This window comes from Silurus meridionalis, chromosome 12 (assembly GCF_014805685.1).
Source record: "Silurus meridionalis isolate SWU-2019-XX chromosome 12, ASM1480568v1, whole genome shotgun sequence".
NCBI lineage: Eukaryota > Metazoa > Chordata > Actinopteri > Siluriformes > Siluridae > Silurus > Silurus meridionalis.
In genome coordinates, this window is record NC_060895.1 from 2842227 (window position 1) to 2869219 (window position 26993).

The following is a 26993-nucleotide window of genomic DNA, read 5'->3' on the forward strand; positions in this document are numbered from 1 at the left end:
GGATAAACCCCAGAAACCCATGTAGACATACACACACACACACACACACACATACACACACACACACTAGACAAAACAAATGCTATATTAGCCGTGTGTCTGCGTATGTGTGTCTGTCTGCTTGCGGGCCAGCAGATGGAGAGGACCTGGTTGAGAACAGGCTGACTGTTGGCATGGTAACAACGAGGTCTGGACTGCGTGCTTGGAATATTTAAACACTACGCATGCACCTAAAGCGTATTTTTCCCTCTGTCTCTCTGGGTGCTTGTGTGTGTGTGTGTGTGTTTGAGAAGAATAATTTTGCATATTAGCAAGAATAATATCCATCTCTCCGCTCAACAGCGTGTGTAGGAATGAGTTTAAAAACCCTGAGACGTACTGAAAATGATCCTTGACATACATCTGCTGTCGTTTGCTATAGCTCGCTAGTTTATTCTCGTTTCTCAGGATGAATTAGATGAATAAGTTACTGATGACTTCATGGTAACTTGAAAATATCATAACTCGAGACATGTCCTTGCCTACCCAGGAGTCTTAAAGAACGGTGATCAGTATGGGGTAGTGTACCGGAGGCAAACCTCCAACGCAACACGCATTTCATCTTGACGTCTTTTCTTTACTCAGATGTAAAACCGAAAAAAAAGACCACTGGAAAAATCATTTTTAAGCACTAAACATTTGTTTTACTGATTCTCCAAGTCACAAATCAGCACCAAAATCCGCCATGATAAACACATCCGGCAATTAAAACCATCCGTGTGGAAACATAGCAAAAGTTCAGTTCGGTGTCCTGATGATTTACCCAATTTAAAACATCAAAATTACTTTAAAACATTTACAAGAATATTTTGTCCTCATGTTGAGTTTAGTTTCACTGATACTATGAATATGTGTGTGTGTGTGTGTGTGTGTGTGTGTGTGTGTGTGTGTGTGTGTGTGCCAGCTCACGAGTGGAGACGAGGTAAAATTGGGCTTTGAAACAACGAAAACACGGAAAAACTATACGCTCTAACACCTAAACAACCGAACTCTGTTGACCGCTGCCATAATTGTACAGCCCCCTGGAGCAGAAAGGGTTGAGGGCCTTGCTCAAGGGCCCAACAGTAGCAGCTTGGCAGTACAGGTAGTCCTAATGCTACTATGGTTCAACTTACTATTTGTCAATCTTACGATAGAGGTACGAATAAATTGTAACTTGTGCAATGTCTCCTGCTCCGGATGAACTCCCTTTGGCTCAGGAAACTGAATTATGAGTGCTCAGGGAGCAGGTTTTTCCCAAAAGGGACATAATTTGAAAGCTAGGCGCATTCAAATGAAAAATAGCTTGCCTGGACTTCTGATTAGAACGCAGTGATATGATGTGTTAGCGAAACCATGACGTGCTAACAGTGTGGTTTGTTATGTAGGTACGTGTTGGATAATGCTTTTTATTTGTGTGTACGAGTGTGTGTGTGTGTTAGCAGACAACTGCTAATCCAATAAAGATTTGTTTTTAAATTAGCTTGCTGCTGCTAATCCTTAGGCATGACTTTGTTGTCCTCACCCTGAGGACAACAGTGTGTTAATTCGCATGTTTGATCGCCAGCATCTGCCAGGCTGTTTTTTTTTATTGTGACCTCGGGCAACCATTTACACAGCGGACATAGTGTGTGTGTGTGTGTGTGTGTGTGTGTGTAGATCAAAGTCTATAATATAGGCAGAGACAGACAGCAGTGATGATTAAAAAAGAGAGAGACAGAGGTGGAAATGACAGTAATATATGGAAATGAAATCTAAAGTTGAGTGTGCGACTCCACCACCACACACACACACACACACACACACACACACCCTTCCTGGGTCAGTGAGCTTCATTACTGCAGTCTCCACAATCTGCTGCTGCATCTATAATTACACGGCCTAATCCGATTGGCCGAGGGTGATGAGGACGTAATGAATGAGTAATGAGCAGATTAGTGTCGTAATGTAATATTATGGGATGGGTCAGGAAGGGATCAACGGCGATATGTGCTCGATCACGAAGGGCAAAACATATTTATTTTTATTCTTTTCCAGAAAAACCACACATCTGGAACGTTCTAGAACAGCGCAGGTGATAAGGAAGCGCATAAGGCGGTCTTTTTGCTCTCCGCAGAAGGCCGGAGATGAAAAGATGAATACGCTAGATCCGGATCTCAGCTTTTCCTGATATTGATATCTAAATTTGTTAAAAACATCTCTGAAGGCACAGCTCATGGCTTAAAATATTTTGTCGAGATTTTTTATATTTTAGATCAAATTCTCCTTTATCACATGCGATACAGTTCTCTTTTTATGTTTCCCGTAATACCCAGGGACAGTTTGCAGAGTAGCAACCCTGTATGCTTCCACCACCGCATTTTACTGGGCTCAAACATACATACACACATACACCTAGTCATGAGAGACCCGTGTTCATTTTGTATCTATTCAACAAACAAGGGTCATTTTACAGTATCAATTTACACCAAACTGTCACCTTACAGTAGGTTCTGAATGAAATACATGGCGCTTTTATTTATTGGAACCCACTTCACTGCACAAGACGATGAGATGCGTTATATAGAGAGCAAACAGACGTCTGGAGTGATATCTCTTATGAAACGACCTGCCCAGTCACCGCACCTAAATCCTATTGGACTTCTCTGGAATGAACTGGATCGCAAGAAATCTCACGTGCAAGTTTTCCAAGAGAGAATGTTCAGAGAAACGAACTGTCTGAATGCCGAGAGCGTGTAAAGCTGTAAAGCTTCCTGTCTCGATCACATGACCCGGTTCGTTGCATAGAAACAAAAAAGGAACGTCAATGCGTCTCTCTAAAACCATAAAAGACTCGGCGTTTCCAAGCACGATGAGACGAATTCTTCCCAAGAATTCCAATAATGTTTAGTCTGACAACAGGGTGGAAAAGAATAGAACAGCCTTCATTTGTCACTTAAACATTACAGCACAGTGAAATTCTTTCCAAGTTTATTTCTATGGCACTTTTCACAATGGACCAAAGCGGCTTTACAGAACTTCAGAATTAAAGGGAACAATGTGCGTTTAATCTTTGATGATGAAGCCTGGGGGCGACTGTTGCAAGGAAAAACTCCCTTAGATGTTACGAGGAAGAAACCTTAAGAGGAACCATTCAAAAGAGGAACTCATCCTCATCTGGCCGATTTTAAGAGTGTGATTATTGAGTTTAAAAACAATACAGAACACCGGAGAGTGAGAACTAACATGAGCGTGATTAAGAGTCCTTTCCAGTCAGTTGACGTTGTGGAACCAGAAGCTATTGAGCAAATAGCTCAACATCTGATACCAACTACTCCATGCACGAGCCTTTAACCATTCAAAGAGGTCCAATGGGGTCAGAAGTAATACAGCACCCCCTGGAGCACAGAGGGTTAAGGGCCTTACTCAGGAGCCCAAGAGCGGCTGCTTGGCGAAACCAGGGCTTGAACCCCCAACCCTCTGATCAGTATCATTGAGTCTTAACCACTGAGCTACCACTCCCCTGACATTGTTCCAAAAGTCCTTATTTATAAATATACTGTATATACTTGATTTTTATTTGCAACCCTCTGTGTAAAATTCAGAGAATGTTCTCTAGGAAAATAACCTCCAACCATCCCACCACCGGTTATCCAGTCACAAAGATCACACCGTTTCTCCAATCTGATGTTTGACTGTAGTGTGTATTCCTAATAAAGTGGACACCGAGGGTCTATTTTATGTATTAATTTCTTCTGCAATCAGTCTGGCAGCCCGAGTGCTATACAGTTACACCATTCAGTGTGTGTGTATGTGTTTGCGCATACTTAAGCGTTAAGTGAGCGTTGTAGTAAGTGTATGGCCTTCGATGAAACATGCCTCAACACACACACACACACACACACACACACACACACACTCCATGTGTATGAGATTGTTGAGTTGGCTCACACTTCGTGTTCCAGTCACCTCGGTCTAACAGGCTGTGCTGCCGTGGTAACTGGGAAAAGTGTTCATGTGAGAGGAAAAGAGGTGGGAAAACACACACAGGCACTAAACACACACACATTTTACTGTCCTGGTGAGCACCCTTGTCTTTGTAGGAGTGTGTGTTTTGTCTTCTCTCCCATGTCTACGTGCGCTGTGTGTGTGTGTTGAAAGAAAAACACAATGCGACTAAGAGTCAATAGAGAAAAACACACAGCGCAGACTTTTTTTGCTTAAATGTCAAAAGGAGGCGACGAAAGCAGGGAAGGTGCGAGAGGCTCAGCGAGACTGATGCGGTGTTGGAGAGACTGAAAGAGAAGAAACTGATCCAAGAGACCAGAAACCATGAGAGAGTTGCATTTTACTCAGGTGTACTTTATTACACACACACACACACACACACACACACACACACAAAAAGGCCCCTATCCTTCGCTCTGCCGCAGCGGTGCCTCCTGTTTCCTCCGAAAACTCTCCCAGTGGGCGGGATCTTCTTCGGAGAGGGGCGTGGCCTCCGCGATCAGCTCTCTGAAGCTCAGAACAGTGAACCCATGCGGCGTGGCCTCTCGGGGTGTCCCAGCATCCTGTGAGAATGTAGAAAAATTCCCATGTGAACCAGAACTCTGAAGTCTGCGAACAGCACGTACGCTCGCTTCCTTCACTCACGTTCGGGACGCCGTTGTCGGGTTTTCCCAGCGCCACCGCGACGTGATGGTGCTCGTCCAGCAAACACTCCTGCATAGGACGGGAGAGATTGGGGGGGTCACAGAAGGGTTCGAGAAACAACAAACTAAACCCTGATGGTCCTTTTGAGTGGGTGGTCATCAACAAAAATTGAGATCGGACACTGAAACGGGATACGATTTGCTTCAATTGTATGTTTTAACAGACTTTAAATCCAATTATAGCTTTAATTTTTAAAACGGGGAGCAAAATTACATGGTGAATGTCGGTTGCATAAGTATTCGCCCCCATGTGCCAACAATATTTTGAAGTATATCAATTGAAATGGCAAAAACGGTATCAACTTTACGGCGTGTGGAATAACGGAATGGATGTAGATATAAATTGCTGATGGTGCTGAATGTTGGCATCGTCGAAGACGCACCGAGAAATGAGATTAGGAATGAAACGTAATAGAAAAAAACAAAGATTGAGATAGAGAGATAGAGGGATGGGATGTGGACATGCTCCACGTCAGACGGAGAGGAGTTTCGCAGCGGGACACGGATGAAAATAAAGCTGATGTTTTCACTGGTTTTCATGAGAGACGATTTCAAAGGGTGCAGCTCGTCACGTTCACACGACCTTTCCCTCTTTCCTCTCTCTTTCTTTTCCTCTCTCACACAGATAAAAAAATAAATAAATGACAGAAACAAAGTGCAGTTGATGGTCTGGGAAAGTGTGAGTGTGTGTGTGCTGTCCTTCAAGCTTCAAAACTGGATAATATGCCTCATTAATATTCATGAGCTGTCACAAAGGGGGCAGGGCCATGAAATGATTGACAGCCCCAGTAGTGGCACAGAGTGCAGGGGGAAATAAAATACCAAAGACTGGCACAAATTTCTCACGCTCTGGATAAAAGGACAGTGTTCTACCTCATTCATCAAGTCTTATCAGGGTCTCTGTGTCTCTCAACACGTTTTCAATCATCTCTTATCACACACACACACACATGCTTTTCCAGTCTTCTCACCTCGAATATCCAGTCCTCATCTTCCTCCTCGTCCAGGTGCATTCTGGTCTCACAGGAGACACGTCCCTCCTCCATTCGAATGGCGCGATATGAAACTCCGCCCTCTGCAGGTTGAAGCCGAGGCCTGAGCCAATCGCTTTAATGAAGCTCTCCTTCAGAGCCTAAGACACACACACACACACACACACACACACACTGTCTGATCAATAGCTTGGTATGCATGTGTATGTGTGTGTGTGTGTGCCAGATGACACCACACTCCCATCCCTGAGTCAAGTGTGAAAGTGATGAAATTACATGACCATGGCAACAGTGATCAGCATGAAAACAATCAGCCTGTAACTCATTTTTGGATCACACACACACACACACACACACACACACACACACACACACACACACATCTCCCAAGTTGTCTCCACATCTTGTCATTCTTTTATTCTGTCGCAAAAAAATTGCTCCCTTAATGCGTAGTTGTATTCCAACACTCACTCATGTGTAAGTGTGGTGTTTTTCTCGTACGCATGTTTTCCTTCATCGTTTCTTACACAATAAAACCGTTCAGCTTCGTTTACTAAAAAATCCCCCTCCTGGAACACAGCAATGGATTTACACTGACACCGTGTGGCCACTAGTGGAACTGCACACAACTGCACTATCAAGAGCTGGAGATCTCTGATGGCAGGAAGACAGTAGAGACAAAAGTATTGGGAGGCCAGACTTTTTCATGCATATGGGGTTTTTGCCCCACAAACTACAGGAGGCAGTAGCAGGAAATTCTCCCTTCACTTAAACTAGGAGTCTTCCACCTCACCTCCATCAATACCTGACTTTCAACGCCCTTGTTGCTGAATGAAATCTAGACTGAATATTATATAATATACATTTCGATGTACTGAAGTGATTTGATGATCAGTATAAATGTAAAAATAATATTTAAAATCAATTTTACTGAATCACACACTCAACGGCATTGATTTTGTCAGTCTTCCTCATTGCGCGTGTTGTTGCCATGGTTACCCAGTGTCTGTAGAAAAGGTGCAGCTGGTCCCATTCGGACTGTGCAGGACGTGATGGTGCACCATTCGAAATTGGTGAACTGGCGCTTCATGACGCGGAAGAACTCCGGCACAGAGCTGCTGCCTAACACACACACACACACACACACACACACACACACACGATCATCATCGTCAGGGTTTGCTTTCCTTAAAAGAGATATAGACAAATGTTTGTATGTGTCCTAAGAACATTCCATTCCACAATTAGTCCCTATTTACTTATATAATTTCCACCACTCTTTCAGGAAGATGTTCCACTAGATTTTGGAGTCTGCTTGTGGAGATTTAGGGGAGGAGCCTTGGAGTGATGTTCCAATTCATCCTAATAGTTCATCCGAGTCGTTCGGGGGAGGAACCACATGTGGCTGGAAAAGTCAGGTTTTATTTTTAATCATACAGTACAAAATTAGGGGAATGAGATCTGGCTTAAACGAGAAGAAGAAGAAACAAAAAATAAAAAAAAAAAAAACACACTGAGGTCCTACCCTGACACCAAGTGGCGACCGCTGGAATTGCACGTTATAATAACGACCATTTTGTTCTAAATATTAATTTCATTTTATAATAAACACAGACGAAGTTTCTTATAACCGTAAATGAAATGCGTATAATTAATTATTAAAATTGCTCATTTATATATTCAACATGGCTATTATTATTGCAAATTTTTAAATTGTCTTTCTGTATAAATAATTTTTACAATAATTTCATAAAAAAAAAAAATCATAAATAGAATATCTTACATAGAATCACCGAAGAAAAAAAAAAAAAAGAAAAAAAAGCTCACTTGATGTAGAAAAAATATTCAGATTCATCTTTTAAGGTCTACTTTATTTCCACACTTAATTAAAAACATTTTCTCTAATTAAATAATAAAAAAAAGTAAAAAAAAAAAGAGTGATACCTTAAAGTGATACCAGTCTGTGTAATGAGTTTAAATCCCAACAGACACTTACTGCTCTTTTTCTGTACCCGATGTAAAAGAAGGTGTATGTGTATATGGAGAACAGTTTGTGGACGCCTGATCGAAGTGTGAAGATGTGTGAGATTTCATTCAACCACAAAGGTGATATGATGGAGGTGAGGTGAGGAGGTCTGGGATGCTGAAGTGAAGGGAAAATGTCATGCAACCGCATCCATGGACATTATATACAGTTGTGTACCTCCAACTCTGTGGTAAAATTGTGGGATAAGACCCTCATATGGCGTGAGGTGTCCCAATACTTTTGCCCGTATAGATAAAAAATCATGATTGTTTACGAATGTTTTCTCTGACTATAATAATTTAATGCGCATTCGTACACAAATGCTACGTTTTGAGGCCTTTTTCTGAACCTCGTTATAGAAGCTATAAACAGTCTCTCCCTCCTTCTCTCTTTATCAAGACCACCTCAGTTACAACGTACTGACGCTTCACACTCTTTAGACTCCTTTACTTAAATAAAAGAAATCGACACACATTTCTATGTAAAATAACACCATTTTAGAATCTCGTGAGTGTTACATTATTGTTACCATTCAGGTCTCTGTGAATGAGATTCGAGACATTGGTCCGTCTCAGTATCTCGTTGTGTTACCTGGTCTGGTGGTCTTCATCACGTCCACTCCCACCTGCCTCCCGGGTTCCGCCGCCAGCACGGCAAAGTCGCCCTGGTGAGAGACGTTGAAGCTCCAGGGGACGGAGCTTGTTCCGGGGGAAGGATGGGCCACGTAGGGCTTCCCTCTGCTCGTCCGGTCCAAGCGGAACTCGTCCCATGGGAGACCCGTCTTCACACACACCAGCTTCCTGATCAACAGACGGCCAGCCTTAACAAACACACACAAACACTCAATACCACCTTACTCAATAGACAGACAGACAACTCAACAGATACAGACAGACAAACAGACAAACAGATAGATAGATAGATAGATAGATAGATAGATAGATAGATAGGTAGATAGATAGATAGATAGATAGATAGATAGATAGATAGACACACACACAGACACACAGACAGATAGCGAGACACAGACAGATCAACAGACAGACAGACAGACAGACAGATAGATAGAATAAAGATGTCACCATGGCTGCTTTGGCGTCTTTGGTGAACATGAACTGCTTGATCCTCTCTCTCTCCTCGGGCTGAACGCAGCGCGCGGCCAGCATCCACTCCGCCCGGCTCGGGCTCCACGCGCCGAACCGGAACGCCCAGCGCGCGCCTTCCATGAGCCGCCACACAGTAGGGCTTCTCGAGCGTTCACGTATGTGTTCCCGTGTGTTCACGTCTACCGGCAGTAACACAGCATTACATCATCACCGAGTTCTGCACGCGATCATGCGTAACAGTTCTTCCTGAACAGCGGCGCTTAATAACAGGACATCACACGTGTCTGCAATGTTTACATTTAAAAAAATCACGTGACTCAATCCAGGTTTCCCCCAAAAATACAGTTGGATAGACGCACGTGTCTGTTAAGCATGCGCAGAATCAAACCCGGAAGCGTTTCTCGGCGAGTCCTTTTCTTCCATAGTAAACTGCCTTTAGGGCGCATTAGCGCCACCCACTGGATCGGAGCGTGGAATAACGATTTATAAATAAGAGTCTGTATTTCAAACAGAAGTCCTGTTAATCAAACGCATTCATCTGCATGTCTTGTTTCATGTTTTCCTCTAATATATAATAATATATTGTACTCTCAATACACTTTTCTATGTCAGGTCTAAGTACAGTCTGTATTTTTGGGGTCATTGTTCTGCTGCAAAATATATTCGGTTCCAATCAGACGCCTCTCTGATGGTACTGCATGATGGAGAAGTATCTATTTGTACTTTTGAGGACACCGTTAATCCTGACTAATTCTCCTCGCCCTGAATTTGCAAAGAACCCACCACCATGCTTCACTTATTATTGTTCCGCTCTCCAGCCCTCTGGCAAACAACTAACCTCCACTACAGACAAATATTTCAGATTTTACTCATCAATCCTGAGCACCTGCTGCCATTTGTCTGCACTCAGTTCCTGTTTTTGTGTTGAGAATCTCTTAGAGGTGTTTCCATGTCTGGCATTATGGCTGCAATTCTTCCATGAAGACCATTTGTTTACATCAATCTTGCCATGTGTAGGACATGTGACATGAAACCGTCTTCCATGCCCTCACCTCAATACCATTTTGGCTGTTCACGCAGTCTGCAGGGCTAATGCTGCCAAATCACAACCCAATATAGCGGGTTACTTATATTTCATAAATTCTCGTCGCTGGGGAATTTGGTGTTAACTTGTGAGTCATTATGATATACAGTGATGGACAGTGACGAACTGAATGTATTTCGTTCCTGTACTTAAGTGGGGTTTTGCCGTATCTGTACTTTACTGAAGTATTTCCATATGGGGAGATTTTAACTTTTCCACATTTCAAAGTCAGATATCTTACTTTTTATTACTATATTTTTGCAAAATCAGTGAGAAAAATTAAACTGGACAAACCAGGTCACCGATTGTTCTTGATTGGATCGGCGCTTGGTGTATCTACTGATCACCAACATACAGTTCAGCATCAGTTCAACATCCAGCAAAACATTTAGAGAGGAAAAAATGATGAAGAAACTCCAGACTCGAACTCACCACAACACACGTGACCTCATTTACATGATTTTTTTTATATCATGATAATTTGATATTAGTGTTTGAGTCTTAATATTATTCTATTAATAGATCAGTGAGCTCAGAGTCACATTCGAGTCTTTTTTACATGAGCTGTGTTGATTAAGTAAAGATTCTTGTGATAAAAAAGATAATAGGAACATTATAGTTATAATAAATCATAGCACTTTAGATACTTAAGTACATTTGAAGACAAATACTTTTGTACTTTTCCACAAGTGAAAGTTTATAGGGAGCAGTAGCTCTATTTTTACTTAAGTACATAGCGCCATGGTTCATTCGCATTGAAGCAATAGTAAAGACACCGAAAACTGAATAATATGGCGATGCTTGCTTGGGGTAATTAACGTCAGGGTGAAAAGGAATGCCTTTTTAAACACTTAAGAAGCACAAGAAAAAAGAAAAAGAGATTTTTTTATGTTAAGTGTTAAACTGGGCCTGAGTGAATTGTATATGAATTTGTTAATCTGGTTTATTTCTGTTTTTGTGGGTATTTTTAAATGGCCAGGAACTTCATAGGCAAGTCCCAAAAGTTTTTTTTCAATCCCTGATTATACTAGCTACTACTAGCTACTAGCTAGACATTTTAGCGCACACTTAGCTAACTAGCCAAATGACATGATTACAATCAACAGAGACTTGAAACACAAGTACAACAACCAGACCAGGATTTTTCCTCAATAACCACCATCAACCACAGCAAAATATTGTTTTATTATTCAAACTCTTCTTTATTTATATCTCTTGAGCAAACCAGAAAAGAAATCGAACGTGAAATGTAAAATGAGCCCAATGAACAGAAAAAATACAATACGGCCATGTACACAACGTCCCAATATGCTTTTCATAGACCCATCTCCTCAGGATTTGGAAGCAGGAAAGTCGCCAGGCCTATTAGACGTCTACACTTGCAATAGACAACGCTAGGAGTGTGTAAAGTGTAACCTTCAGTAGCTAAGACAATTTAGCTGAAATGAATTACAGCGTATTTTTATATGGCTGGCTAATCGTTGTAGCTCGGCTGCTAAAGACCAATTTACCATAAACTGACTAGGTAGTAAGCACATTTTTTGAGCGAGTTACCAGCGAATAAGCACTTCATTCAAGGTTTTAAACTTGTGTTTCACATCAAGAGAAAATATTTCAACCTAGCAGATGACATTTATAACAAAACCCATGAAGGAGTTTTGATCATTATTCAAGAGTCTGTAAGTTCATTTGAAAGAAATTGTAATCTGGGACAGTTTATTAGGGAAAACTGGACGCTTTTGAAAGATTTGACCACCCAAAAACAAATTGATTATCAGTATTAATAGTTAAGTGGGTCTTGATTTTCTGTTGCAGGATTTCACTGGGATGCAATGCAGTGTTCGTTCGGCTCGCTCATCTCCTTGCTCATCTAAACTCTCTTAAATGTTCAAGCTAATCTCGCTAGTTAACCCATAAATTGTTAACTAGTCGATCATTGTCTCTCAATGCAACTGTGTTGTATAGCTGCCCTGCATGCAGTCAAAATGGTCCAAAAATCTCCACTTATGTTGCTGTTATGTTGGATCTCTTGTTCATGTTGAACATTGCTGAAAACGTTGACCTAGGAGAGGAAAGTTCTTGTTCTATAGTTTTTTCAGAGCTATCAAACTCCAGTGTATCTGTGCTAGCAAAAAGGAGGAGCATTAAACTACCTTCCAGTCTTCCAGCAATGACACCAACCAACAAACCAGTGCATTAAATCAAATGTATTTCTACTTTTGTACTTTTACTTTAAAGGGAGCACTTTTACTGGAGGAATTTATTTTTTTTATTATCAAAAACATGGTTTGTGTACTTCGTCCACCACTGATGGCCTCTTATGTTATGGACTTCTGTTTCTACTAAACCTTTCTCAATCTAATACATGGCTGAATGTATACATGACAAGTACAAGCCTTGTTTTAGTGTTTGAGTAGTATACAAACATTTCTAAATGGTAGTTTCTGAGGGGTTGATGTGTACATCAGGAGCCTGCTGACCAATTGCTGACCAATCCTGACTTAGCTAAGCTAAGCTAAGCTAAGCTAAGGTTCTGTTCTCTTGTCACCTCCTACAAACAGATAATTAGGTGGATGTGACCTGTGAGGGACTAGAATTCCTTCCGGGGTGGTTTTCCGCAATGTTCCCATGATTGGCTCCATGGCAACACCATCCAGAGTCAAGCACTTAACTCTCACAGGTTACAGAGTACATAAACCTGTAAGTAATCCACCTTTTTCAAACGGAAGCTGTGCTTGATTGTAGCACTGACTTCTGGGTAATTTGTGCTCTAATAAATATATCCACTAAACCCCCCTCAAGCTGATAATGTGGAACAGAGGTGGCTGAAGATGGCTGAGTGGATTCAGTCGATGTGAATGGAACTAACGTGTTTTGAACAGAACAAATGTTCTAGACTGTCTCGCACACTTACACACACATTCACATACACACTCATACTCACTTACACACATATTGTGGTGCTCTTTTAGTTGGTAAGTCTCTAGAGTTCTTTGTACGCGTTTCTTTCTTTCTTTTCTTTCTCTTTCTCTTATATATATTTTTTGTTTTGTTTTTTTTTTTACAAGGGTGCATATAAAAGATTTTGTGGTGTCCTATATTCATTATTGCAATGAGTCTTTACCCAAAAACGAGTGGAATCTGTGTCTACGCTTATTTACATCGGGGTTAAAGCATGTGTGTGCACATGGTCTTGTACTTCCTGTTACGACTTTACTGTTTATTTATTTATTTTCTGAAAAAAAAAAATTCTTTACTCTCTTATCGATTAGCAGATGTTAAACTATGGGACTACGCATTTTTTTCCTGCTTTAAATAAATTGCTAGTGATGCTAATATGCTACCGCATTCGAGCTGCATCATCTGGCCGGATCCGAAACCGCTAACGTTCGATAAAGTTGGATCAGTGAAATGTGCACCTAAATTAACCACTATGTTTGAGGGGTAAGCGGGAATAAAATAGCTAGTCATGAATGCTAGCATTTGGACCTGGATGGAGCGTTTGTTCTCAGGAGACTACATGTCATAACCGAATAAAGATAAAGGTTGGTACTGGATACAGTCTGACAGTTTTCCGGTCTTCTGGGTGTTTTCGTATTGGACGGGGCTTGGGGGGGTGATGATGTCATTACGTTAAGGCGTCAAGAAATCCTGTCAATGCGTCATCCTCCGCCCCGGATTCCTGTGGACGCACTGTCTCGGTGTGTGTCCATTAGTTTATGTACTCGTCTTTACAATCCGTTTGAGGTGCAACAAGCATGGTTTCGTCAGCACGAAGGAGATTGACGTAAGGCACAGCGTGAGGTTTTTTGGTTGCTATGGGAACTTGGGGCCGGAATCCATAAACGAATCCCTTGTCCCCCTTGCCTTTAGGAGTCTCTCACGGCTAGGGCAAAGACAAACTCTAGAGGAGAAAGGAGGACAAGAGGCGGAGTCAGAACGCAGTAAACCTGCAATGTCGTAGATATTGTGAGATTCTTACCTTTTAGATCTTTATGCCGTCCGAACCGTACACGTTGTACCCTTCTCTGTAGGTCGCCAAGTTCTGCACGCTCGGGCTTGGGCTGGGCACCGGACTGAAGTTCAGCTCAGCCGATTCGGCTTGTTTCTGCTTCCACTCGTCCGCCCGTTTCTTCTCCTCGGCCCGTGACTTGTAGCAGAACTCGACGAGCGCCACCAGCATGGCGAGGCCGAGTCCGCCCACCAGGATGTAGAACACGCCCGCTACGTTGCTTAGGCTAAGTGCCTGAGAACTCTTGTCCTGAGAGTGTCCCACGTCAACGGCAGAAGAGAGAGGGGTGGGGGAAATCAGTGTAAGGGACATGTTGTGAAAGGTGTACACTTTTTATACATAAAGAGTTTATATTTAATCATAATTTATTGAGTATTTATTTTTTTTATTAGATTTGGCACTCTAAACAATTCCTTATTCAAATCATACAGATTAATCGATATCATATATCATAATACTCATCGTGTTTGTTGGTTAATTCATGGTTAACTGAGTCATTAACTGTTCTTTATATGCTAAATTCCTGACATGACAAAAAAAGATCTAAAAAGAACAATATTGTACTGTATGTTTGTTCAATTTGTTAGCATGGCCTATCGTGCAAGAAGCATTAATACATTAATACTTTGAACAAACCAACTCCCTCCTCTGGTTGAATTTACGACACTTGTAACTGTCTCTAAGGGTGGCCATGTTGGATTGTTGAAGCTGTGATTTTTGATTGGTTTTCTTCTATTTCTGTCCAATTGATTTATTAGGTTTCACTTATTTTAGCGTTCTTTTTTATATCATTGAGATTTGCCTGTTTTCAACAAACCTACCTACCTCGCTACCTAACTAACTCACTAACTAACTAACTAACCTACTATCTAACTTATTAGCTACACTTATTACATTTTATTGGTGCTGATTAATTCACACTTTTTGTAATCACTAAAAATAATAGTGCTGAAAATGTTTGCCCCAACAATAACAATAATAAGTTTGCAAGAAAAAAATTGAATTTGAAGTGCCAGGTGATGATGTCATAGTGTGTGTAACAGCAGGCGACCAGTCAGCAGCTTCGATTCACTTGTTCCAATTATGTTTTCTATTAATTCTTTTTCTCTTTTATACTTTCATACATTATTTTCGTTCTTTTATTTTCTTGTGACGATTTTCTTTTCTTTCATAAAATAAAAAAATATATATATCCTTGTTTGTCTTGGGTTCCCTTCATTTTTTTTTTCATGATCTTTGCACGTTTTTTCTTTCCTTCTCATTCACACTTCAGTCCAATTTTTTTCTTAGTTTCTGTCTTTCTCTCTCACAAATGCATTATTCCTCTAAGGAACTTATTCGAATTAAAAACAAAAAAAAATTTCAAAGTTTGTTGTTTCCTGTGGTCGCAGCGACTGACCTTACTTCCCGAGTCCTTGGGTCCACACTCGCCCTTATCGTACCACCACTTGTTTTTCAGTTTGTCTAAGACTCCTGCTTCACTCAGTTTCAATACTGCGAGGTTTACTTGGGTTCTTCACCGGGGGAATAACATAAATAACATCACACGCCATGTTATCTTATGTTATTATACACAACAGGACACACAAACAGGAAGTGACAGAGCGACGCTTGCACAATACACGTGTATGCCGGGCTCGTATTAGACAACGTGTGTGTGTTTGTGTGTAGATGTCAGTCAGAGTTAGTCAGAGCTACAGACATGTGTGTGTCCAGACCTTCGCTCTGTCACTGTGTAAAAGGCACATTCTGCCATGGTAAAGAAAAATAAACGTTGTCATTCATTTCCTGACATTTTTGAACCTTCATTTTATTTTGTGCAGGTTTTTAAACTCGGCATCTTTAGGTGAAATGTTTGTCCTTGTGACTGATACATCTGAGGAAAATATTTTGACATTGTCGACTGTTGTTTTGTCTAGTTTTCACGGTCACTCTGCCCTCACACGGTCTGAACATCTGGAGTTTTTTGAGTGAAATGGTTAATTCCACTCAAAAACCAAGAAGGATGTAGACCAGAACTGAAAGTTCTACTATAATGGTTTACAACTGCCACGTTTTTTACTCGTGTCCATCAATGAACAGCTGATAACCATAACAATGATGGAAGTTAATTGAATGGACATTTGGTGTATCTCAAGGTCTCTTCCTCATGAAGTCTCAGGGAGTTTTTTTGCTTTCCACTTTTGGCTCAATCATTAGTAAGACATTTATGAATATAAAATTGTAGTTCTTGTTTATTTTTCATTTTTTAAAAGCTGCTTCTGGGCAATTGTTAACAGCGGTCTGCAAATACAACTAAATAAAATAGAATATAGAATAGAATGGAATTGTTTATTAGTGTTGTTATTTTTTCCCCACTTGTGATTGTTTGAGCTTAACGAAGTTCGATTTAATCAAATTAAATAAATTTATAAGTCCCTCCAATGAAAAACTGATCGTAAAATGTCAATTCTAATGCATGTACCCTAAAAATAGTTTTTTTATTTTAGTGCGACTTTTGTTAGCTTGAAGTAGTTTTTCCAGCTGTCAGCGATTTAAACCTGTCACTAGCAAGTGAACTAGACTTAGCACTGTTAATGTGTTTCTTAGTGCAATATCGCTTCTTTATAATCAGTCTTTCTGAATAAGCATAAATATTCACACACATATATATATATATATATAAGTATAATTTGGACTCTATTTGATTTCTACAGTAATGATAAAATTGACGCTTGAAGTAAACTTGACCAATCAATCGCAAGCTCGGGCATTTTCACATGACCACAATTGTTCGCCTGATACCATTGTTGAGTACATTATATGGAAAAGATTTTTGTTTTGGTGGGAACAAATATGGCTCCTGTTTATATTTATACAATGCATTAGCGTAATAGCTATCTGTTAAGCTTCAGGGTTCCTGCGAGTCTTAAAAAGTTTTAAACAAAAAGTCTAAAAAAACTAAACAAAAAAAAAGTTTTAAAAAGTGTCAACTTCGCTGTTCTAGGTCTTAAATTATTTCAAAAAGGTCTTAATTTTCCGATGTCCATGTAACACTACTTCTAATGTTCATAGAAACGCTTACTTCAGCACTTGTTTGTGTGGTGGTGTAGTTTTTCTTTCGATAGTCCAAATATCATTCCAAATATCATTCGCTGTATATAAATGAGACCAACACGCAACAGCCAATCAGCTTCCTTTTATCGGCGTGAATCTCTTGGATTGTTCCACAGACGTAACACAGATTTTTTTTCCGGTTATGTGGAAGTGCAAATATAGTTTAGGGATCGGTTAAAACCGGTTGCTAACAACGTATTTGTCTGTGTGTGTTTGAAATTCCGATTTTATTCTTAATGTTCTTAAAAAGTCTTCAATTTGACTGAAGAAATCTTGTTTCTTGTCCCGATTTTTGTTCCAATGTGTGTCGTGCGTTCGTCTTCATGGCAGAAGTCTCTTTTACGTCACGTTGAAATCCGTCAGCGCTCGTTTTCCGGGGCGCAAAACGGTGGCTAACCTTAGCATCTCCGCCCCCGCTGCCACACTCGCCTTTGTCGTACCACCATTTATTTTTCAATTTGTCCAACAGGCCTTGTTCATTCAGCTTTAGCACAGCCAGGTTCACAGCGTTTCTTCAGTTACACACATTAACATACAGTAACACACACAGTTGGGAAGGGGGAAGGCTTACAGCACGAGACGGGAGAAGGAAGGGAAAAAATATGGGAGTGGAACGATGGGAGAAAGGATTGAGAGAGAAGAAATGGAAAAGAGATAAGAAGAAGAGTATAGAGAACGAACAGGTCAGAGGACGAGAAGAGGAAGGGATGCAAGATAGAAAGAAGGGGATGGACAAGATGAGGAGTAAAGGAGGAAGAACATAGGAACAAATAGAAAAGGGAGGGATTCAGGGGGAGGACGAGAGGAGCAAAGAGGAGCAAGGGGAGGAAAAGAAAAAAAGGAAGATGGGAGTAAGCTTGGTTAGTCAAAACCGTGGTAGCATCCATTTTTCTTTCTCTCTCTCACTTTCTCACTCTCTCGGTCCACATCCTCAGCCCAGGAACACATTTATCATCAATTTGCTGAACGAAGAAAAGAGCAAAAAGTGAAGTGGAACTGAACACAGATCAAAAGCCGTGTCCCAAACACCAGTTCCTCTCTAGAGCAAATGCTTGAGACTCTAGTGCTCGAGATGTTCATGCACAGTATCGTGCCGGCTAGTCGATAGTCGGTTAGCATAACAAATGAGGCTAACTCTAAAGTGTTGCTAAAAGAGCAATGCATTACAACAGAGTGTTCTGGTCAAACTATCAAAGAATCGTAGCATTTGGGACACAACTGAAAGGTTTTACAGTCAAACCACCGCCTGATTGCCCTGCTGAAATGAAAAGAAAGATGGAGGAACGGATTCGGGCTCTGCAGCGCTATGAGGATGGTGTTGAGGAGGAAGGAGTGGTGATGACTCCGCAAGTCAAAGGTCAAACCCCGGGTTCAGAAAAGTTTATTATACGCTGTGTAAAGGGTCAGAGGTCACTGTGCTTGGAAATTGAGTTTAATGTCTGGGGTCATGGAGACATAATGGAGTCGTCAGAGTAAAGAACACACACACACACACACACACACACACACACACACACACTGAGTTCCTCTCAGATTTTTATTTGTAATTTGACGCAGTCCTCACTGAATTTCCTTTCTTTACCTCCCACTCAGGGGCTGCATCTCCATGCCTCTATAACTCTATTTGTGGCTTCTCAGGAATATGATTTCGTGAAATAGGGTCACAGCGGTCCCCCGGAACTCGCGGGGGTCTTAGAACGAGTTCAGAAAATCTGAAAATTTTTGACGCACCCCAGCAGCCCCTCTGGTACCTTAGTGAATTCATCTAGACATTATGTCACTTTAATGCAATAATGTGTTTTCCATTTTATTCTTTATGATATTTGTTTGTGAAAACAAAGTGAAAGATGTTATTCCTAACGTTCCTGAACATTCGGTCCCACGAATTTTAAAATAATCCGCAACTTGCTGTTAGTTAGGTTCCGAATGAGAACCCGTGAATTTTCCGAACCGTGAATTATCAGGGGCTGGGTGTATAGGAAAACAGTTCCGATACCTCTGGTGTTTTTTTTACATTTCATGAGTCTCTGTGGATCCGTGTCTATCGATAAACGGTATTATGTCTTATTTACCACCAGAGGGCGCTAGCAATACACTGTACTATTCAACAGCATTACTAATCTTTATTAGACTGCATGCACAGACAGAACCAGAGAGAGAGAGAGAGAGAGAGAGAGAGAGAGAGAGAGAGAGAGAGAAACAAATATAGACAATATTCCGAAGGCATCCAGAAATACCGAGAGAAAAAGAGAGTCACACACCCATAGAGAGAGACAGACAGAGAGTCAGACACCAAAAATGCAAAGAGAGACAGAGAGGGGGACAGAGAGAACCATAAAGAGGAGGAAAGAGAGACAGATGCCCAGAAATACAAAGAAAGAGAGAGAGAGAGAAATACAGAAACACAGACACCCAGAAATTCTGAGAGCAAGCAAGAGAGACAGAAAGAGGAAGAAAGCAAGACAGAGTCAAACACCCAGAAATACTAAGAGAGAGAGAGAGAGAGAGAGAGAGAGACTCCCTAGAAATACAGAGAGAGGGGGATGAAGATGAACTGACATCTAGATATCCATCCATTTTGATTGATTTGATTTGATATACAGAAAAAGAGAAACAGAGTAAAACAGACAGAGGGAGAGAGAGAGAGAGAGAGAGAGAGAGAAAACTAGAGGGAGATACATATCGAGGCTCAGAGAAAAAGAGAGGGAGTGAGAGTGAGAGAAAGAAAGAGAGTGATAAATAAGGAGCAGTTTGGGTTTAGGCCCTGTGAAGAAAACTGCATCTCTCTTTCTGTCTCTCTCTCTTTCTCTCTCTCTCTCTCTCTCTCTCTCTCACACACACACACACACACACACACACACACACACACACACACTATTGCTTCCACAGTACCATCCTCTTTCGGTGAATGACCTTTGACCTGGGTTGTCAGACAGACAGCAAGAGATATGAATGAGGAAAAGCACCTGAGGTGAGAAAATGAAGTGGGCGGGGCTATACAACAACAGTAAAAAGAGATTCTGTGATTGGTCAGTGAAATGCAATAACAGCACTATGATTAGCTGGTGTTATAGCAGTGTTGAAGCAGATGGGTGAGAAAGAAAGAAAACATAGATAGATAGATAGATAGATAGATAGATAGATAGATAGATAGATAGATAGATAGATAGATAGAAGTAGACACACAGAGAGATAGAAATTGGGCAGGGCCACCAGGGTGGGTGGAATACTATAACAGCTCTGTGATTGGCTGGATGTTATAATACTCCACCCACCTTAGCTGCGAGCCCTTGGGCGTGGCGATGCCGTAGCCTTTGGAGTCAAGGTTCCCTCCGACCTTCATGGTGTCGCACGGCTTCCTTTGCTCCGTGTACTCGTTCATGGTGGACTCGAGCAGGAACGCGTACTTCCCCTTCGACCTGCGCACCCGGGACACGCCCTCGACCGTCGTCTTCGTGAACACGGAAGGTTCTGCTGACTTCATATACGACCACATCTTCTCATACACTGCGATCTTAGACCTCTAGACAGGGCAACACACACACACACACACACACACACACACACACACACACACACAGAAGCAAAAAGGTCTGGTTATGGTTCATCTAGAGTCACACAGTCCTGATATGGACCTAGCAATGTAACTGAAAACTAATACTATAGCAGAACCCTGTGAACAAATTTGATTCTACATTCTGGCAGATGATTTAGCTGCTTATTGAGAAAGGAAATAGTTCATCGATTGCTTTCTACCTTTGTTTGGACCACTTTGACATTTGCAAGCTTTCGGTTCTTAACAGTCAACTTAAATGCCAAATTAGGACACGTTGACGAATTTCCGATTGGGTCCTCCTAAACCATGTTTGTATCATTTTCTCTAATCCTTATACTACGGTAATGCAGATGTGAAACTTTCACAAATCAAACTGGACAACAAGATACGAGGTGGTCTCGAAAGGCTTCCAGCGTTCCTGCCACTTCTGGATTATGTCCTGGAAGTCTTTTCAAAGTGTTCGAGCACCTTCTGTGATTCGTGCTGGATCGCTGTGCAAAACGGCGTCTAAACGGCGACTTTCATCTTTGGGAAGAGGGCAAAGTCAGTGGCCAAATCTGGCGAGTATGGTGGGTGCGGAAGTGAGTACCACCCGTTGCACAGCTCCCGGTGTACACAGGATAATGTTTTGTGGCACACAGACTTCTGAAGGTCAGTGTCCATGTGACTGTGAACGCAGCATTTTGCTGCCCTCTGTTGGCACGTATTGTGTCCAATTTTGTGCTTTTCCGGTCGAAATAGTAGTTGTCAAACTAGAGCCAGATACTGAGCAGTAGATACAGCCAATCAGAAATCAGTTTTGCCTTTCACTCGTACACATTCGATTTGTCCTCAAAGTTCAAGCTAGCATTTGCTTGATCTTTGTTATGTGTACTTTGTATGCTAGCTACTAATCAAAGTACACAGTAGACAAACCTGCTAATAAAATAACCTCATTCAGCCTTAAATCCTGCAAAGAAATATAATTATTATGTTGCATTAGAATTTAATAGTCCCCATTTCCTGTTATAATAAGCTCCATTCTTCTGAGATGTTCCACAAAATTTTGTGGAGATTAGTGAGATCAAATTCAACCACAAGGGTGTTAGCAAACTCATGTAGTAATTACGTCCTATACGATTATGTGCCTCCAACTTTGTGATGACAGTTTGTGACGCACAAAAACCAAAATGATTGTTTTTATTTTCTTTTTATTTTCGTTTTACATTCATTCATATAAACATAATTCTTTCTTTCTTTCTTTCTTTCTTTCTTTCTTTCTTTCTTTCTTTCTTTCTTTCTTTCTTATTTACCAATTATTTTTTATTATATTTTTATATTCATTTCTATTCATTCTTTCATCCATTACAAACATACAAACATGATTTTTATTTATTTGTTTATTTATTTATTAATTATTTCATAGTAATTATTTTATTTATTTATTTAATGCATTCATTTGATTATTCATTTTATGTTACTTTGTTATTTCAGTTTACTTTATTTTATTTTAATCAACTAAATCTCTAAAACCCATAACTTCCAACGTCGTTAGATGAAGGTCCTTAATTATAATTGCAAAGGAATTTGACTATTTGTAAGAATTTAAAATGCAAAAACCACAAGAATCATTCAAAAAATGTGTTATAATTGAATCATGTTTATTTTTGCTGCAGCTTTTATGCCCATTTTTTATTTGGTCAAAAACACGGCATTTCTTAATCTAACGAAAACTGAAAACAACTTGTGTGCAGTATCTGTGTGTGTGTATGTGTGTATTTTCTGTCCTGCACTGTTCTTGATGCATGCGTTAATAGAGAGAATTCTACTTTTTGGAGAACTTTGAGAGTGTGTGTGTGTGTGTGTGTGTGTGTGTGTGTGTGTGTGTGTGTGCATGCATACGGGTGTATGGCAGAAGGTCATTTATCCTGCTGTCTTTGAGTTTCAGTCTTTTCACACTCCATAAGACACAACACATTCTTCATCTCTCCGCTGTGCACACCGCACCAGTGTGCGTGTTTGTGCCTGTGTGTTTGTGTGTGAGAAGGGGGGGTAATATATGTGTGTGTGAGTGTGTGTGGGGGGCATTGGGGTGGGAATATGTGTGGGGTGGTGCAATAGGTGTGTGTGTGTGTGTGTGTGTGTGTGTGTGTGTGTGTGTGTGTGTGTTGGACCATGACGGGCAGAAACCCCATAATCATGTTAGTCACGTTCAGGCTGCGGCTCTGCGGCAATGGCCTTAAATAAAACATCACACACACGCACACACATACAGACACAAACACACAAACACTGGACAGAGGGTCTACATGGTCTTCATTATTCTTTCTCTCGCTTTCTATTAGTTTCTCTCTTTTAATTCTGATGTGATAGGTGCCTTTTGTTGGTTTCCTGCCTCCTTGGCTCCCCTTGTTCCGACTCCACCCTGACCATGACCCCTCATCACTGTCACCACCTGTCCTTAGTTATTAATCTCACTTCGTTTTGTTTGGATTCCTTTCATTCCGACTTTCAATGCAGCTTCATTCAGAAGTAATTAAGTGTACCTGTTTGCCGGTTTCCTTGCTAAATGCTAAGAGCAAAGTCATCACCTTGTAACGGTGACACCATGTGACACCAACATCTTGCATTCGGGCCAAGATGATCTACCAGGCTCCAAACTGATTTGGAGGAGGCACAATCCTCAATTTGTATAGAGCCAAAACACCAGAGCAAGTTTTACAGAATCAAAGGACATTGATTGAGTCTGGTACAAACACAGCACCATTTGCCAATGATTCCTGGGAGGTATGAACAGAAAGATCACCTTCTCATGCCTCAGACATGAACTGAACAAAAGGTACATTTAGACACAGGTTCTGTCCAACAAGCAAAACATGTTGGTGCTGCCAATGTTGGTTTACTAGCCAGAGTATTTGTTTGACCAAGCCCCCAAATCTGGGGCACCAAATGTGCTGGGGGATTGCAGCATTTGCATTTGGGGGATTTGCAACCAAAGCACTGGATCTGAATAATATATAAATAGGTTACTGAGCAGAATGTCCACAGGGTACCATTTACCATTTTAATCTTAATCACCAGCAAACATGGGTCCATCTTGTAGAAGTGCTTGACCCAAATCAATTGGCTCTACAAAATGTCCCAGATGCTATGTGAATACATTGGTTTGTAATTGGTCTACAACTACTTTCGAACATGGACAATTAATCTTGCCCAACGTTTCTCAAAGACCCTACAATTCTAGGGTCTATATGTACCCCTCTATATGAATGGCTACACTGAAATGTTCTTTTGCTGGATACAACAGCAGGGGACCAAGGAGTAATTTGCCTACCTGGCCTATAACATTCATACCATTGCTAAAAAGGCCCAGCAGAGGTTGTACTTCCTTCACCAACTGAGGAAATTCAACCTGCCACAGGAGCTGCTAAAACAATTCTACTCTGCCATCATTGAGTCTGTCCTGTGTAGATCTTTAACTGTCTGGTTTGTTTCAGCTACCAAATCAGACATCAGGAGGCTACAGCAGACGGTCAGGACTGCTGAGAGGATTATTGGTGCCCCACTGCCCAATCTCCAAGATCCTTACTCATCCAGATTGGAGAAAAGGGCTAATAAAATCACTTTGGACCCCACACACCGAGCCTGCTCTCTCTTCAAACTGTTGCCTTCTGGTCAGTGCTACAGAGCTCCGTCCACCAGAACAGCCAGGCACAAAAACAGTTTTTTCCCACAGGCTATACTCGGCATGAATAATTAAAATATTCATTACTACACATTGTCCATTATAACTGTCACATTTGTACATAGAATCCAAATGGTTAATTTTTAAACTGTACACAAATACTGTATATTTATTTAACAACTTTTTTACTCTGTATATATTGCATTATTTAACTGTCTGGTTTACTTTTCTGTCTATGTCTGTACTTCTCCTGCACTGGAAGCTCCTGACGCCAAGTCAAATTCCTTGTGTGTAAGCATACTTGGTAATGAAGCTGATTCTGATTCTGAAATCTACTGCTCTATGCCTTTCCACTGCTAACACCATTATATAACAGAATTCACAACGCTGATAGACTTGTTCTGGCATATCAGACCTTGGTTCAGCCTGCTGTTGATGTTACACACCAGGCCCTCTGTGCCCACTACCTATCAGACAAAATCTGCTGTCCTAGATGACAGGGTCATGCGGTACAGCAGGCCACCATGAATTTATGTTTCTGGACACTGGAAATGACCCCAGCATATTGTCACATTTGCAAAGGGTCAGACACTGTGTAAGTGAATGTTTAAGAGGGAAACGATGTACATAGGCATAAGTCAAATGCAGAATAGTTTTTAATTGCTGTTCGGCAAATGTGTCTAGGGCAGTCAAACCTTGTACGGAAAGGCAAGTTGGAGGACTGCATGCTTTATTGGCTGAGGTAGAAAATGGAGTACAAACATGCCAGAATGTGGACGAATCCAGAACTATGTGGGGAGACTAAACCATCAGTCTCCTTTTGTTCTTTTCTTGTCTGTGTCTATTTCACAGACCAGCATCTTTGAATTGTTGGTGTGTCTTGCATCTCTGTATGTGTGTGTGGGTACCTTGAAGAACTCTTTGGTGGAGCCGGAATCGAGTGTGCCGTAGGCGATCTCGGTCTGCTTGGCAAGATCCTCTGCGCTCTCGATGGGAGATACCATTCTCTCCACAGTGAGGAAAGCTGCCAGGTTCGCCGTGTACGACGAGATGATGATGAGAGTAAAGAACCACCAGACCCCACCCACTATACGTCCTGACAAAGACCTTCAAGAAAGAAACAGGCGTTAATTTCCAGTCAGAAAGCAGCTTCATATACGTAGGCAGCTTGTATGTTTGCTTTTTTAGTTGGCATAGGGATTTCCGTAATACTGTTTCAAATGGCAAAATCAGATTCTACACACAAATGTGCTTCGGTTCACATTGTTATTTGGATTTGCAAATTACAAAGTACAGAAAAGCAAAAACGTTGTGGTTTCAGGATGTCTTTTTTAAAGCTAGCTTTGTTTGATAGCTGAGTGAAAAAAACAACAGTTGTCTTTTTCGGACACTCAAGAAGCTAATGTCATTTATGATCTGCCTTTTCACACCCTTACAGGTACACCTACAGGTTTTTAAGTGGTGGGCAGAAACAGAATACCATGAGGAAGCCCTCATGGACACAGGAAGAACACGTGAAACTTCAAAGAGACAGTAACCTGGTTGAACTAGGGACCCTGGAACTCTGGGTGCACCTTCATACCACCCAGGACTGATGATGTATTAGCTAATATATAAGTATATATGCTTTCTAGGTTGGTAAAGTATTGGCCTCAGTTGTCAGCTAGAAGACATTTGGCATCCATGTTTTGGACGTGTTTAGCAACAATGTTCTGTTGAGTGGTATTTATACATGTATTGATTCGCTTTAATAGTTTTTCTTTCATACAAAATTTTTTCTACTTTCCTTAGCATTCCAGTTTATTCCACCTTCTGTACTTCAATAACAACGAGTAGATCATCGAGGTTTTTCTCTCTTTCCTCCGCCTTTCCATTTTTGCCTTCTTCCCCTTTTTCATTTGTTTAAATTCTTTATTATTTTCACAACAGCTTTTTTCTTTTTCTGTGTCAATTCTAATTTCTCCCTTCATTATATTTTTTCTTTACCTTTTTAATTTCTTGTTTAAATGTGTTATTTCTAATAGCTATTTTTCTTGGGTTTGCCTAATAACATTCTTTTTCATTTCATTTTTCCTTTTAGTTTCCTTTCCTTTCCCTTCTTTCCTTTCATTTCCTTTCCTTTCCTTTCCTTTCCTTTCCTTTCCTTTCCTTTCCTTTCCTTTCCTTTCCTTTATTGCTAGCTTCTTTTCTTCCTTACATATCCCCTTTCTTCTTTACTTTCTTTCTTTATATTTAATTTTTTAATTTTTCATTCTTGTATTGTTTCGTAGTCCTTGCTTTTTCCTGTTAATCCTTATTTATTATTTAGCTTTTTTTAAATTAGTTATTTTGTTTGTATATGCACACCAACCTGGCTTCTCTCTCTCTCTCTCTCTCTCTCTCTCTCTCTCTCTCTCTCTCTCCACATCGTCATCTCTTTCCCTCTGTAGCTGTGTAAATCTAATGAGGAACATCCTGCTGCCAAACTCTATTGATTTCAGAGACTAAAATTAGAGGACACTTAGTCAGTCTCTTTCTCTTTCTTTTTCTCTGTCACTCGTTTTTGAAGAATCCTGTCTTTTTAACTTTTAAACATGGCTACAGTTGCTGATGCACTGCAGAGGAATTAACTAGCAAACCAAAAAAAAAAAGATGATGAGGTAGACAGGGCAACACACACACACACACACACACACACACACACACACACACACACACACACACACACAAGCATAGGAACTTTTCCTGAAAGGGAAACAATCGACTACA

The 26993-nt window shown here is 40.8% G+C and overlaps 2 protein-coding genes across 7 annotated transcripts in view; both read right to left on the bottom strand.

Annotated features, from left to right (window-relative positions):
• Positions 1-4338: 4338 nt before the first annotated feature.
• Positions 4339-9236, bottom strand: aasdhppt (aminoadipate-semialdehyde dehydrogenase-phosphopantetheinyl transferase). Its single transcript, XM_046863198.1, is given in 8 exon segments — positions 4339-4568; positions 4651-4719; positions 5681-5760; positions 5763-5841; positions 6701-6751; positions 6753-6823; positions 8319-8547; positions 8810-9236. Coding segments are annotated over 8 exon segments (882 nt in total). The 5' UTR covers positions 8954-9236; the 3' UTR covers positions 4339-4409.
• A 1847-nt stretch (positions 9237-11083) lies between these two features.
• The window catches only part of gria4a (glutamate receptor, ionotropic, AMPA 4a), a 63271-nt gene continuing 47361 nt past the window's right edge, over positions 11084-26993 (bottom strand). Inside the window, exons 12-16 of one of the 6 annotated variants that reach the window (XM_046863192.1) lie at positions 25154-25352; positions 20301-20548; positions 15329-15443; positions 13900-14178; positions 11084-13821 (exon numbers count right to left, since the gene is read on the bottom strand). In XM_046863192.1, the coding sequence (XP_046719148.1) occupies positions 13903-14178; positions 15329-15443; positions 20301-20548; positions 25154-25352 (838 nt within the window). In that variant the 3' untranslated portion in view covers positions 11084-13821; positions 13900-13902. Of the gene's footprint in view, positions 13822-13899; positions 14179-15272; positions 15444-17411; positions 17988-20300; positions 20549-25153; positions 25353-26993 lie in introns of those variants that run through there. The other 5 variants (XM_046863191.1, XR_006927546.1, XR_006927548.1 and 2 more) reach the window with 5 other exon arrangements.